This window comes from Salminus brasiliensis, chromosome 16 (assembly GCF_030463535.1).
Source record: "Salminus brasiliensis chromosome 16, fSalBra1.hap2, whole genome shotgun sequence".
NCBI classification, from domain to species: domain Eukaryota; kingdom Metazoa; phylum Chordata; class Actinopteri; order Characiformes; family Bryconidae; genus Salminus; species Salminus brasiliensis.
Window position 1 is genome coordinate 9,077,666 of NC_132893.1, and position 15,933 is coordinate 9,093,598.

Genomic DNA, 15,933 nt, shown 5'->3' on the forward strand with positions numbered 1-15,933 from the left:
ATGGTTACTGTTACATGTCTTTTTATGTAGACAGACGTCGGTCCACCTTAAAAGCGTTTTCTTTGTGAAAAACATGGCGCTACGTGGTGCTGGTAAAACCAACCGCCCCGCCCTCAACATGGTGTTCAGCTCCAGCACTGAGAGGAGGATCCGGGCAGGCAAGAAACTTGGGGCTGTCAAAACAGCAGATACTGCCGAAGCGAATGACTACGTTAGCCCCGAGTACTGTTAGTATTCCCGTTTAAAAGGTTAGCCCAGCGCCGAGGTGGGACTGCGTGTACACATCGCCCTGCGAAGAGCCAAACATGTCAGGAGACTCGAAATTTGTGAGCCCTTTCCACAGACCCCACTGTTTATCTGCAGCAGCTCCAGCGGGGCAGGCGAAACTAACACACCCGGGAAAAGCCATTTTAGCTGGTAAGTAAATTTCTATTGCTTTGTTTTTGTGTTTATAAACGTTTCTTCTTTCTTAAGGTTGTGCCTAGCTAAGTATTGTGAAACGAGTAACTTGTACTAGTATGAGGACTGTAAGGTGCAGTAAACACTTCCTTACACTGTTCACGTTGTTTATCTCACTGTTGTACATTAAATAAATGATCTAGACAATTGCAGTGTTTTCATGGCTAATAGCAACACAACTGGTGCTCCCAACAGGACCCTAAACCGCCCAAAAATAAGCAGCTGCACACTACAGGCAAGTATCTGGTGTGTTGTAGCATGTGGTGTTTTAGGAGTGTCTCCCTCCTGTAGTGTTTGGTGTTCTTTTTAGGGGACCCTTAAATAGACCCTTAAATAGTAACCCAGTCCTCCTACACTCATCTGTGTACCGTAAATGACTTTTTTTTTTTTTTTTTAAAGTACACTTCACTTTCTTAGATGCATCCCAGCTAACATTTCTATATTGTTTTTATTATTTTTTTTAAAAAATGTTTTGGTGACGTTTATTTGTTTTTTTTTCTCATTGAATATGGGATTTTCAAGTTTCAAATGCATATTTATTACAATCAAGGAATCATATATATTTATATTGCCAATTTAAATTCAGAAAATATTCTGTTACAAGTTCTCCAACTCTTAAGCATGGAAACAAATCGTCATTGTGATATTTATCAGTAGTATCAGCGTTTGTAATTTGTAGTATCGGGAAAGTTACTTTAGACGTTTCTGTAATGGTATGTTTGTCTAACTGGGAACGTTATGTGACTGATATTCTAATAACGCTGTCATTCAAACCATTATTATGTCACACGATTTTAGAACGCTCCTGTTACAACGTTACAGCGTTATTTGTAATGTTACAAGCTACCTTCTTATGAAGTTTTTGTTAGCTGGGATATTTGTGCCTTTCGTAACATAGCCTACTTTAAACTTTAGGTAGTAAAGAATCTGGAGTTAAGTCAGTTCTACTAGACAGAACAGTTGCAACTGAGAATATGTTTTATGTTCCTTAATTAAATGTACCAAAAACTAAGTTTTTTAGGGTAGCAGAGACAGCATGAGTACCCTAAAAGGTAATGTTTAATACCATATTTTTCCTAAGAGTGTAGGAACTGAAGTTTGCTAGATCTTCAACATTTTGGGTCTAAAAGAAAATACTAAACCATACACAATTACAAAGCTGTACATATGCTGTCACTAACCTGACAAAGTAAGTTAAAATAGCTTAGTTACTAAATGCACTTAAACAGGAGATTACCTTCTTTGCAAATATATATATATATATATATATATATATATATATATATATATATATATATATATATATATATATATATATTGAATAAGTTAAAGTACCACAATACATCATCAATTTGAGTACATACAGCTGAGTAATTGTAACCAGTTACTACCCACCTCTGTAATTTTACTCATTTGAGCTCATTTGTACTCATATGCACTTAATCCCAGAGTTAAGGTTGTATATATTCATTGCAGGGAGGCCTGTTCTTTCCAGATCTGATTGTGTTGCATGACCCTCCACCTAACCTTTTTAATAGTCTTTTTGAGTGATGGACTTTATGGACGCATGCAAGGTCAAATAACTTAATAATAGCACCTGGTTTTGAGAAGCTAAAGAACTTAAACAGTGCTGAATATTAAATAAATTATCTATGACAGGTTGCTTTTAATTATATTAACATTTGGGCCTATTGAAAAGTTTTCAGCATGGAAACCTTCTAAACATTGAATGAAATGTTGTGGTGACAAGGTAGCGTTAAGTATATTAAATCATGCAAATTTACTGTAACAATGCTAGCAACCGAATGTTCAAGCAGTTCCTAAAACCTTTCTCAGCTCTCATTGGACATTGTCATGTCATGATCCAGATGTAGGCATACTGATCTGAGCTGTCAGCAATTGTACCACAGTGAACCAATGAGTCAGCACAAATAAGAGATGGCACACTTTTTTTTTGGCTTTGTAAACACACAAGTGCACTGATTAGAACAAACCCTTTGGCTGGTCCTGTAGCTTTCAAAGTAGCGGTTGGCTGTCTGCTCAATAAACTTTAATTTTTTATTGAATTCACTCAGGTAACTTTTATGTGCCAATACTTTAAATACAGATTGAGAAATGAAAATTAAGAATGTATATATTATAAAAAAGTAAGATATATATATAAATAAAATAAGTTATATTTTATATTATAATAGTTAAATCTAAGAGAAGACTTTAAACAAACCATAAAAATATTCGCATAAAATCAATAGTTAAAAAAAAAAACAGGAAAATAGTCAAAGAGCAAAAAACCTAGATAATAAATTAGTACATAGATGGGAAAGTATAGAGCATAAAGCAATAGTTAAACAGCAACTAAAAATAGTAGTTAAATAATAATGAGAGGTATAGAATCAAGTAAAACAGGTGTATGTGCAAATTAATAAAAAGGAGCTCCACAATGTAGAATAATAGCAATATCATACCTTTATATACACTATAAAGGTGCTACATAGGGATTCTAAAAAGCAGTGCCATAGAAGAACCATTAGCAGTCCAATAAAGAACCACCTTCATTAAAAAAAGAGATGTGTTTGAAGAACCTTTCTTTACCAATTTGCAGGTTTTTGCAAAACCTTGGTAGCACCTTATTTTTTTTTCAGTAAATGCTATTCTTTATTTAAAAGCATAAAGCTAGAATTTAGCACCTCTCCTCATTAGCCTGGTGTGTGATACACAAAGCTAGATTAACTCTGCAATAACCTTTGCTCTCATGCTGATAGTCAGGAGTCAGCAGGGCTTTAAGTAATGAATAATGCAAAAAACGCCTGCAGTTCTGTAATCATTTTCCAAACACAGAAGCTCCTTAAAATGGATGCACATACTAAGATTCAATTGTCTGACGGTAATGAATGTTAGCGTTTTAGCATAATGCTTTAAAACATTGCTACGATGCTCTATATTAGGTTTTTTGAATTATGGTTCTGAAGGTTGTCCAGTACAGTTTGATGATTTTCCCACTCAAGCACTCCCAGTCCAACTCATCTGGTAATTTCCTGGTTAAGGTGGTGTTTTAGTATGGAGATCATCAGAGTTTAATTAAGATCATCAGTTAATTAGCAATGTTTTAATGAGTAGAGTTCACAGCCTTAGAAAAGGGAAAACTAAACTCTGGCCCAGTTTGACTGCCCTGCTCTTGGCAAACTGAAACCAGGGCACCAAAAAAAATCAAAATTTCAGTTTTCAAGATCGTTTAGGACCTCCACTTTCCACCCTCAACTGAACAAACCTGCAGAACAGGTCAAAAGTATTTGGGGTTTCTTTTAAAGATAGTCCACTAAATACCCGTTAAACAGGTATACTGGTTCCTACAGAACTTCTGTTTTTAATACACACACACAGGAAAAATAATTGGGTTACTGGGGTTGGATTTAAAATGAAGTGCATTTTATGAAGATAATTTTGTTTAAGCTTTGGTTGGTAACTATATAGAGTATTAACTATTTAGAATTTCAATATGACAGTATTTATTACAAAACATAGATCAGTGGTTGTCAAGCCTGGCCCTGATGCCCACTGTGTCACAGTGTTTACCTTGTTCTAATGCACCTAATTACTTTGTCTGTTTTATCAGATGTGTTTGGACTCCCATAAGGCACAGACAAATATTATACAAATCAAATCTAGTCTAATCTGAGGCCTATTATTGTCCTTGCTGCCATTTGATGGATGCATTGGTGTCATGTTAGGAAACTTACAGAAACAATTCAGAAGCTGTTTGATATTACAACTCAAGGGAATAGGTATTCTCATTTGTTGTTTCTTCCGAAATAAAGGGTTTTAAAAAGAGTTTATCCTGCTCTGCTGTTGAAAGCGTTTTGGTTTGATTGCATTCAGCAACGATAACCACCCCATCTCATCCTCAACTCCCCAACTCATCTCAAACGTATTGGATAGAGCACCATCATTTCAGAGAACACCACTCCACAGCTCAGGGCTGGGGGTTTACCCTGTAGTTCAAACCTGGCATTAGGCATGGTGCCAACAGGTCCATGTTTATCCTCCAAAGCGTCCTATTCTATTGGCAATACTTTTCCACATGAAAGACACTAGACAAGCTGTGTGTGTGCATTTGCATTTCTGTGCCAGCAATGGGTGCAACTCAAAATAGCTAAATGAGAATTACAAGGGGTATCTACAAACATGTAGGTACACATGCCACATGCATGCCATTGCCACATATGTGTTTGTGTGGATATTATGTACAGTTTAGAAATGGCTTGTCATTAACTGTTGTGATGCGAGAGGCATGCAGAGTTAGCTTTAAGCGTGTGCTTAGTGGATCACAACCCAGTCATATTTTCATATCCTGTTACACAGCAGGACTTGTGGTTTGCAGACACACCCCTTCAAAACTGGATTGAGGCCAAGGGGAGTTTTTAGTGGGTTGAGTGTCATTGAGCCAATAGTAGCCAGCCATTCACCCCCTTGCTGTTTGCAGTTTAACTGCAGATGCACAAGGCTGAAAAAATTTAAGGCGGCTCCAGCTGATTTAGAATTAGCCACACTTTTAAGCAGTTGTGCAGTTTTCTCGTTATAAGGACATGGTGTGCTTAATTGGTATTAATTTAGATTTAAAATTTATTTTAGTTATTTGTATGGTGCTTTTTACAACAGCCGTGGTCACAAAGCTGCTTTACAGAATTAGTAAGAGGACAAGTGATCAACAAAACATAAAAACCTAACCCCCAGTGAGCAAGCCAAAGGCAACAGTGACAAGGGAAAAACTTTGGAGAAAAAAACCTTGGGTGGAACCAAGGCTCAGAAGGGAGAGCCATCCTCCTCTGGTCAGAACTATTTATTAATTATTCGTAAAAGTCATGGTACCACTGTTCTGCTCTGGTGTGCTAATCATAATATCATATAATATAACAAATATGATCATTGTAGTGATGGTAAGAATAATGAGAGTAATACTGGTTAACGATGGTAATAATAATACTAGTGGCAGATAGTTAGAGTCTAAACTTTAATATAGTCCTTAGGCAGATAGCAGTGGCAGGTGGGCAGCTGGTCTGGTAATTAAGGTAAAGTGATGGAAGTAGTTCTGATTGGATTTATGGAGTACAAAGAATGTTGAACAGAATCAAATTGTGGCTAACGACTCTGGCAGGTCTGATCATGAAAGCCTAATTAAAAGAAAAAAGCCAAAAGGTAATACAGACACAGGAGGACCCTGAAACACTGGCATCCATCTGCTCCACCGTCCACAAACTGATTTATTTTACTTCAGTGAAATAGTATTGTGTTATTTACCAATGTCATCCGATTCCAAATTGTGTTCTATGCTCATTGATAAAGGTTTTATTTTTTATTCTATATTTAATGACAAATATTTTAATATATATTTTAAGTGTTAAATTAGCTGTGTGTTATTACACAAATGGCTGGTGTGAATGAAAGCCTTTCTTTGTTTTTACAGGTGGGATTGCTGGAGGGATTGAAATCTGCATCACTTTTCCCACAGAGTATGTGAAGACCCAGTTACAGTTAGACGAGAAGGCAAACCCTCCACGTTACAAAGGAATTGGTGTGTGTTTGTCTTCTTTCATTGTCCCTCTCCATGCTTGAGCATTTTACAATGCACATTATTTTTGAGTATTGAGTTTTAAAGGAATAATTCAGCAACAAATTTCAATACATGCAATTTTACTGGCCCCAAATACAGCCGGTAGCCAAGGTATCTGAAGTTTTCTTCTTTTTGTTTTTCACTAGAGGATAACTAATTAAAACGTACCAGTTAGCATTGTGCAAACTGTGCACCTAAATAATCACATCCTTGTCTTAAGCAAGCCTATTTGAGTTTATTTAACATTATAACTTAGTTTAAGTGGTTTAGTATGACATGCTGTTATCTATAAACAGAAGTACATCTCATTGGCTAAAAACATTAACCACAGCCTTGAAAGCTGAGTTTTGTCATGTTGAGGTTTCTTTAAGCAACTGCCTCAAATATACTGGGGTTCATTAGAAGCGCGGAGGGATGTTAAGTTGAAAGGGCAAAGTACGCTGTTAGCGTGAGCCTCTTTCTGATCTCTAGTTCTGATCTCATCAGAGCTTTATCAGTGTTCTATAGTCCCTGGACTTTGGAAGGTAGTCCTTGTTTCTTCACATGTTTGCCAGCACTGATCGTTCCACTGAGTAGCATCTTGTGGCACAGCAGCCAGCCAATAGGGCTGTCACGTTCTCGTGCCGCTTTTGATCAGCACTCGGCGGAGTGGTCACTCAGGTCATTTGACGTAATCAATGATTTACCACTTAAGCAGCAGGATTTCACAAAATCTCTGAACTCTGACGGAATACTGAGCCCTGTACAAAACGATACACCAGGATAGCTTGTTGATCAAGTCAAGAATGGTGTCCTAATTAGGGGTTAACAAAACAGAAAAAAAGACATCTGGATCACAATATTAGTTCTTTTATGATGAGTTTTCAAATAAAAAAAAGAAAAAAGTCATTTAAAAAATAGAAAACTGAATACAGTGGGTTTTTAGGTGTCCCTAGAATGTTTTGTTTTGACTTTTTTTTGGTGTGTTTTTTCTTTTTGTTGTGATAACATTTATTTGTTTATTCTCAGGTTCTCAGGCTTTTTAAGAACTTTATTTCTGTGACATTACAAGCTAACCTTTCTGAAATATTTGTAAAAACATTGTGGCATGCTACTGTACATTCTCTTGGAACTGGGTAGTTCTTCAGTGTTCTGATAATAGTACTGATAATAATTTTGTCACTGTCACACAAATAACAGTCACTCATTTTCTCACTTACTCCCATTTTTTTCCTTTGTGGGGAAAATGTTATAATGAACAGACAAAGACCTGGTTCCAGATCGTCTTACATTTATTTTCATTTCAAGTTTTTGCCTTCTCCTGTAACAGTGTCATTTTGAGGATACAAGGCTTTGTTCCGACAGTGAGTGTATGTTTAGAGAAGTGTATTGTGGCATATTTTTACAAATAAATATCAGCCCATGCCTAATTCTGTTAAACACATTCACATGATTTTTCCCTTAGCCAAGATGTATTTCTTAAGCCAATATAAGTATGAGACTATAGTAACTTAACGTATAGTGGAAACATATAAACTGCATGCCTAAATCTCATTACACCCTTTCCTCAAACTGTGTTGCGTTTTCACGTAATTTAAAAAAGTTGGTTGGTATAATATGTACTCTTTAAATAGAAAGGTACTGAATTTGATCAGTATATGCACCAGTTTTCATGCTGGTTTTTAAAACGTAAAATAACTCTTCTGTTTACAAAATCTTTTGTCTAAAATCTCTTGCACAGTTGATTGTGTGAAGCAGACAGTCCAAAGCCATGGGGTAAAAGGCCTGTACCGGGGCCTTAGCTCACTGCTTTATGGTTCCATCCCCAAAGCAGCTGTAAGGTAAGTACACCCCCTATTTTAGCAGCAAATTTACAGCAAATTTCTGTCAAATGCAGCTCACTTAAGGTGGGTTCCAATAATTGAGACCATTCTTAAGGATTTCTTAAAATTATTTTACGTACCAAGTTGATAGGTGGAAGTATAATTTCAAGCAGGGCTGCACAATTTATAGTTTTAGCATCATTATTGCGTTAACATGCACACACGCAATAGTCCCATTGTAGGACAATGCAATGTAAAAGTACATTTTTCAGAAACATTTTTACCACTTGATAAAATTTGTAATGTTTTTATTTTCCATGACATTTCTACTAGAGGCAGATTATATATGCCTAAAATTAGATACTAGTATGCATTTAATTTCATGTGATTATTGACTTCTGGTGAAATCTGGTGGAAATGTGTTTTTGCTATCTCAATATATATTGCAGAACAACAGAATATCTCAATGTCAGTTTTTTCCAATGTTGTGCAGCCCAAATACTGAGACAGACATTTTAAAGGATGTTAGCAAAATGTAATATAAGGTCTCATCATAATGGTTAGAAGCTTTGTGATGAAATTTGTTAAAGTTATGTTTACATTTCCCCTTATAAATGTAGTCTATCAGCCAGCTAATGCAGATAGCAAGTAATGTAAGGTTACACAGCAAATTTGTTGAAACCAAATTTGAAACACTGGCAAATGTTTTGTTTATGTACTTCAAATATCATTGTTCAAACTGTACTTTTAAATCATTACACTTGCCTTAAACTGTGTCAAGCTGTTAAGTAATCACAAATAGACTTACATGTGTGGTTTCTGTTATCTCTACATATTGACAAAAAACATTATCCAGATTAAAAAGTAGAAGCAGCATCTTAAAGCTTGAATTTAATCTATTTGATATATTATCACAAGTAATAGCATATAGCATAATGGTTGTTGCAAAGCTAATTGGTGCACATAACACTTCCCCATGCTTATTGGATTAGATTAGTTACATTAGCTAACATAAAAAGCAAACTGTGGATGACAAACATGGAGTGTCAACTGCATTTGTCTGTTGAGGAGAACATTATTTGTTTTCGTTCACTTAACTTCTGTTTTAAGAGGGAACGCTGCAGGTGTTGTGTTGTTAGACATTGCTTTGTCTCCTCAGGTTTGGAGTGTTTGAGTTCCTCAGTAATAAAATGAGGGATGAAGCTGGGAGGCTGGACAGCACGAGAGGGCTGATCTGCGGCCTGGGTGCAGGTGTGGCCGAAGCTGTAGTGGTGGTGTGTCCTATGGAGACGATAAAGGTGTGTGAGAAGATGCAGATGTTAATTCTAGAACATCTTGAAAGATAGATTGATAGATTTAAAATGTATTGTCATTGCTTATTACAAGTACAAGGCAATGACATGTAGTTAGCTGTCCACTACATGCATTTTCTCGCTTTCTCTGAGAAAAGGCAACAGAAATGATATCAGACTGCTTAGAATAATGTACATGGGGTGGCTATGAGTGGCTAGGCTAGAAAGAGCAGTTCACCCTCTTGCACTCACAAGCAGCAAAGCTGTGTCTCACTGGATACTAAAGTCCCCCAATATAATCAAGACTGAGAAAATATTTTCCCAAATATTTCCCCACAAATACATGAATTGAGTATAAAGAAACAATTTGAGTTGTAGAATCTGTGAAAAGCCAAATATTTAAGCTAGTAATAAGTTTTTTATCATAAGTAATATGACAGTTTTGAAGTATTTCCTAAAAGTCTAACTGTGCTCAAAATGGAGAAACCATTAGAGAAATCATTAAAATTCATTGTGATCTGAGAGGTCATTTATAGTGTTTTGATGTGACCTGTCGAGTCACAATTTTTCACAGTGGTGGTGAGTGACAGGAAAAAAGCTTTTCATACATCAAAAACATCATTGCTTTATTTTCTGAATCATTACGGAAAAGTATGTTTGTAAGTACAACATTCAATGTTGGATGACATCTAAGTGCTAGTCTTAAAGCTGTGGTCTTGAGTATTGTTTTACCTCCAATTTCAGGTTAAATTTATCCATGACCAGACCTCAGCAAACCCAAAGTATCGAGGCTTTTTCCACGGTGTCAGGGAAATAGTAAGAACACAAGGTTTGTAACGTTTACCTGTACTGCCACCTATTGGAGAGTAAACCAATAGCAGTTTGCCTTTTATTAATGGATGCGATTCAGGGACTTCTTTGTATCTTCATCTCAGCAACCCTGAGAGACTATTTAAGTGTGCTTATCCAGATTCACTCTAAGCTGTTTTCATGGAAAAAGATGTAGGATTGATTGAGATATGTAGGATATACCTACATACCACAGTTTCACAAGCAGCATTTTATTAAAAAATCTATTTTCTATCTATTATATTAAAAAATGGTTTTGTTCACAAGATAAAATGTGAGAGATGTGAACAAAAATTAAAAGCAGTCACTGAATATCAGTTTCTTACAATATAGTTACTGTTTGCCTGATACTAATACTGTTGTATTAGTTAAATCAAATCTTGATTTGATTTGAAAACATAAGGTAGGCATATCTCCGGTCTCCACATGTTCATTTGTAAATAAATAATGATTTAAGATATATTTATATAAATATCTTAAAATGTAGGCTTAGATTTTCTACTGGTTTGACACATTTACAGTGTACTGTATTTACTTTTAAACACAAATCCATTTACCCACAGTAACAATAAATTACCCATTCATATGTTCTGCATTTGAGGTTTCAATCACATGAGCAACATGTGATGGGTATCAAGGCCATGTGACTTTCATACTCTTTAACCGCTTTGACCCTTATTGACTATAGGAACCTAGAGTTAATTTTAGAGCAAAGAAAATGCAGCTGATGGGCACAAACTGAATTTACTGGAGTGGAAGTCCTTTCCCTAATCTGTGACTTTGTAATCAATTGTGTTTGCCTATGCGAATGTATGTTGTGTTCTTTTCAGGCCTTAGGGGAACATATCAGGGATTGACAGCAACTGTATTGAAGCAAGGTTCAAACCAGGCTATTCGTTTCTTTGTTATGACCTCCTTGAGAAACTGGTACAAAGGTCTGTATTTAGTTTGTTTATTTACTGTATGCATGTGCAGCATTCAGCAACTGATCTGGTTATGAAAACAAGGGCCTCCTGTAGATGCACAATTACTGGCTGTTGCTTCCTACCTTATCAGCCATCCTCTTCTTTTGAATACCAACTGTTGCTTGGTAGTATTTGTGGTAATGGTACTATTGTATCAGGCACAGCACACCTTAACATTAACATTAGTTGAGTACTTAGTTGAGTGTAGAGAAGTGTACACAGTGTGTAAACTCTACTGCAAAGCTGGGTAATACACTTGTACATACATACACACCAATACGCCACTCAATTGAGAACACTAAGGACAGCGGTGGTCCTATTGTGGTCCCTTTCTATTTTTGAATGTAGTAGAAGTTAGCTAATTGGCTACAGTAGTTTTATATTTAGAAAATAGAAAATTGATCTGAGCGATATCAAGTATGTAGTATATATATATATATATTTTACCATTATTACCATTACAAATAAATCTCAAAAGGCATGTGTAGCTAAATAACATTTACATACAGTTAAATAAAATGGCTGTATTAGTATTGTTGACATTATGATTTCCAGTTCTCATAACTGCTACTGTAAAGTCTGTTTAAGTGAATACTTTTGCATCAGATCACTCCAAAATAAATGCATTTATTTCACAACAATTTGACTGTTCACAAACTTGAAAAAATACATGAATTAGCAGAAAGGTAAGGTGCATGTATTTGTCACTGTACAGCGAAATGTGTTCTCCGCATTTAACCCATCTGTGGTAGTGAATACACACACACACTAGTGAACTAGGGGCAGTGAGTACACACACACCCAGAGCGGTGGGCAGCCAACTCCAGCGCCCGGGGAGCAGAGAGGGTAAAGGGCCTTGTTCAAGGGCCCAACAGTAGCAGCTTGCCGAGCCCGGGAATCGAACCCAAAACCCTGTTATTGATAGCCCGATTTACAGGTTTACAGGTTTAAGTTAACTAAATAAACATGAAGATGCTAAGTAATTACATTTTCATTAGTTCACAAAATAAATGTGTGTTTTCTATTTAGGCTGTATTACTGTCATACAGTTAAACAAAGGATTTATCTGATTAGGCTATCCAGTGGCACAGCTGTCTAGTGGTTTAAAAATAATCTGCATCAGGGCGTCAGTATTGACTGATGTTATCAGCTGACTGATAGTATCAGTTGGCCCTACTACTAAGGTGTATAGTACACAATCAAGGGTATTTAAAAGGGAGAATTGTTGTGATTTAATTGCATTTATTGACGAGAGCTTTAGTGAGGTCAGGGACTAGACCATCTGTTCCAGGAATGGATGCAACTTAAAGTAATATTTTGACATATAGTGTAAATAGACCTAATAAACTGGCGAATTCAGTACTGATTGAATTGATTGAAAAAACAATATGTTTATTTTAAAACCAGGTGACAACCCCAACAAGTCCATAAACCCTCTTGTGACTGGATTGTTTGGAGCCATAGCTGGTGCTGCCAGTGTATTTGGAAACACGCCGCTTGATGTGATTAAGACTAGAATGCAGGTGAGTTGTAGAAGTCTGTGGTGCTCTAAATCTAAAATCTTAAATTTTCCTCATAACTAAAAAAATATATATATTTCCCTAAAACTATCCATAATTTGAAGTGTGCAGTATGCTGTGTAATTAAATGTCTGTCTATAGGGTCTGGAAGCTCACAAATATAAGAGCACAATGGACTGCGCCATCAAGATAATGAAACACGAAGGACCGGCAGCGTAAGTGAACATGTCCTTGCAGGAACCTGAGCATGCAGTCATACAATAGCACCCAAACTAGTTATTAACTATACAGCCAGCAGATGCCAGTGTAATTCTGTGTTTGTGTTCTAGGTTCTACAAAGGCACCATCCCTAGACTTGGCCGAGTCTGCATGGATGTGGCCATCGTGTTTGTTATCTACGAGGAGGTGGTGAAGGTTCTTAATATGGTGTGGAAGACTGATTAACACAGACATCACAGTGTAATGCAGACGCAGCTTGGTGAACGTAGCCTGACCTTCACAGCATCCCAGTGACGTGCCAAATGGGAACGTGCCGTCAGTAGGCCAGATATGTGCTTAAGGCAGTGCATGTGCTCACAAGCAGCAAAGCCATGTCACACTGGCTGTTGATGTATTAAAGTCCTCTGGTATCGTCAAGAATAAGAACATATTTCCCAAAATAATGTAAGACACAAATAATTGTATTTGGTAAAAGTTAGTAAAATCTGTGAAAAGCTGAATGATTAATGAGAATCCTTGTTAATGAAGACAAAAGAAGGCTTAGATCATGTTTTTAGCATGAAAAAGCTGGCATTTTAGTGTCATTGTTTAGTTTCTAGTTTTAGCCTTAGGATTTTTAAAAGTTCCATTTATTTTGTAATCCATTAATTTTGTAGTTAATGTGATGACACTAAAATTCATATAGCCTCCATGTCTATCAATATTAGCAGTGACTATTTTAAGTATTAATTAAAGGTCTAACTGCACTCAAATGTAATTGCTAAAAAAAAAATCTATTCAGAGTGTTTTGATGTAAAATGGTGCAAAATTAGGAAAAGACATCTAAAGTTTTAATTCCTCTACATTCCTCTGATTAAGCAACACTGAAAATAAATATCCAAACATAATTACAAATATGCTGCATGAAACATTGTTTTACAAATAATTATCTAAAATGTTGTTTTATTCCATTCATAGTGAAAGGGTACAAGGGGCATTGTAAGGCAACTTCTTTTTAAATTTACCACTGTTTTACCATAATCTACATCGCATATTAAAACTCACTTGTCATGTTTAACAGTACATACAAAAGCTATGTTTATGATGTCAACAACACAGTTTAGAAGCTTACTTACAATGCCTAATTTCACATCAAACTATTCTGAATGTCCTAAAAGTTGACTTGCTAAAACAAAAAAAGAAATTCCCCATAAAAAAAAAGTAAGATCAGGTACTTTCAAGGTGGCAAAAGAACTATGTAATATATACACTTTCAGTTTGTTTACTTTAGACTATGCTAGTGCAATAATTTGCCCCTTTAAGTGATTACTTGGTTATTTGCTAATTTTTGAGAGTCTGATTTTGTTTTTTGTTTTTTTTTTTGTTTTTTTGCCACAATCTGTAGGGCTCAGATCCAAAGATACCCAAGACATTTAGCCATCTTGAAACAGCACCAAAGCCTTTAAACTCCTATGGCACTCTCTCCTGAGTACCTCTAGTAAATACATGCACTTTTAAACCTTGATGGACGTGGTACTAATTTAAGAGACATAATGAGATGACTTTAAGTGCCTAGACCAGTCTTTACTAGAGCTCATAGTTAGCATGTAGCTTCATGCCATTCTGCCATGAATTTGCGAACAATGTCCTCTTGCACTAATATGACAAAAATAAAGATGATTGTGTGTATTGACAAAGCTTGTACCTTCAACAAGGACCAAAACACAACCTGGTGGACTGCTGACTAGCTACTTGAATGAGTTTGGGATCGCATTTTATTCATACTGACATAATGAGAGCTGCTTTATATTCATTAGTGCTAAAGAGATTTCCAAATCTACCCCAAATATCGGGTTTGAAAGGCTGCTTGTGGATTTGAAATGGCCTTAAATATTATGCTGCTTTTGATGACTGCTTTTCAGTGCCACTAGTTTATCTTTTCTCCTACCTCAAGAAATCCCAAAAATACACCGCATACAAAGAAATGAGGGAGGAAGTGTATGAAAGCAAGACGTCTGTCAGTACCATGCATGACAGTGTTTCTCTGACATTACTTTGCATACTGACATTTTATAATGTACACTAGATGTATAAAGACCATTAGAATCTGTCATTAGGAACGCTTGTACTTGTGTACAAACAGGAAAATTCATGAGAAATTAACAAATCATTTGCAATTGTGATACAGTATGTAGATACAGATTGATGTCTTATGACCGATACGTCTGGGGAATTAACACATTCTTGTGTTTAGTGTTTATTAGAAAGGATATTTGTGCCTAATTAATATATGGTTGTTAAAAATGTATGCCTTAAAAATTGTGTTCAGTTGAGTTGAAATCAGTTATTAATTATTATTCATGCAATTCATGTTTCAGACTGCTCAGTCTTTGTTTGCCAAATATATCTACTTCTATATGTTTTTTTATGTTCTTGAACCATCTGTACAGCTTTGGGTGAACGTAATGTGTCCATGCTGTTGTGTGAATATAGTAAATAGTGATTTTGAACCAATTTGTCTTTGGATATTTAGTAGTGATTTGGGTTTCCTTGTTTGTCAAATGTCTTTGTGAGACCAGGGGTAGGCCTGAGGGTCTGAATCTAACCTGGCAGTGAAATGACTAAATTCCAGGTGTTTATCATCCCATCTCTGATTTAAACTGTATGACCTGTTTGATAAGCTTGATATATTGGTTTCAATTAATGTCTTAATGTTGTTCTTCTGGCCTACAATAAAAAGGACATTATTGAGTTACTGCAACATATCAGTGCAGATTTATGACACTCATTAATACGTACATCTACACTGTTTTGCATTGCCATGTTTGTTTTCTAAACAATCATACAACGTGCCTTTAGATAATGTTCTTTATGTTCAATAAATCATGGTGGCTGGACATGAATATGTGACTTTCATTGTAGCTTCCTTTCTATGATTTATATAAACAAGGCTTTTAATGTTATTGTTCTAGCTTCAGAACAATAATTGTTCTAGCCTCTAGACACAGTTTTATATTGTTTCTATTGTTTTTTTTTTTTTATTGCTGTTCTTTTGCTACAATAACTAGTATGGTCAAGTCAACCTTATTTAGTCAACTACTTATTTAGAGGTTAATAATTATAGGTACAATATTTAGCTTTCTGGCACTAACACCAGCTGTCTGACATCCTTTCGAAGTTTACTTGTGGGGAAAAAAAGTTAGTCTGCACTATGGAGTTCCTCACACCTTCAAGACACAT

At 35.9% G+C, this 15,933-nt stretch overlaps 1 protein-coding gene across 1 annotated transcript; it reads left to right on the forward strand.

Annotated features, from left to right (window-relative positions):
* Positions 1-97: 97 nt before the first annotated feature.
* slc25a1b (slc25a1 solute carrier family 25 member 1b) lies at positions 98-15,596 on the forward strand. Its single transcript, XM_072658996.1, has 9 exons — positions 98-417; positions 5,921-6,028; positions 7,788-7,887; positions 9,029-9,167; positions 9,906-9,990; positions 10,841-10,945; positions 12,383-12,498; positions 12,637-12,710; positions 12,825-15,596. Exons 1-9 carry the CDS (start codon positions 306-308, stop codon positions 12,937-12,939), a joined length of 954 nt encoding a protein of 317 aa, XP_072515097.1. The 5' UTR covers positions 98-305; the 3' UTR covers positions 12,940-15,596.
* The last annotated feature ends 337 nt before the right edge of the window (positions 15,597-15,933 follow it).

Coding starts and splice junctions, on each gene's coding strand:
- slc25a1b (XM_072658996.1), top strand. CDS start 306: ATGTCAGGAGACTCGAAATTTGTGAGCCCTTTCCACAGACCCCACTGT. Junction 9,168..9,905: donor GTCCTATGGAGACGATAAAG/GTGTGTGAGAAG, acceptor CTCCAATTTCAG/GTTAAATTTATCCATGACCA. Junction 12,711..12,824: donor AAACACGAAGGACCGGCAGC/GTAAGTGAACAT, acceptor TTTGTGTTCTAG/GTTCTACAAAGGCACCATCC.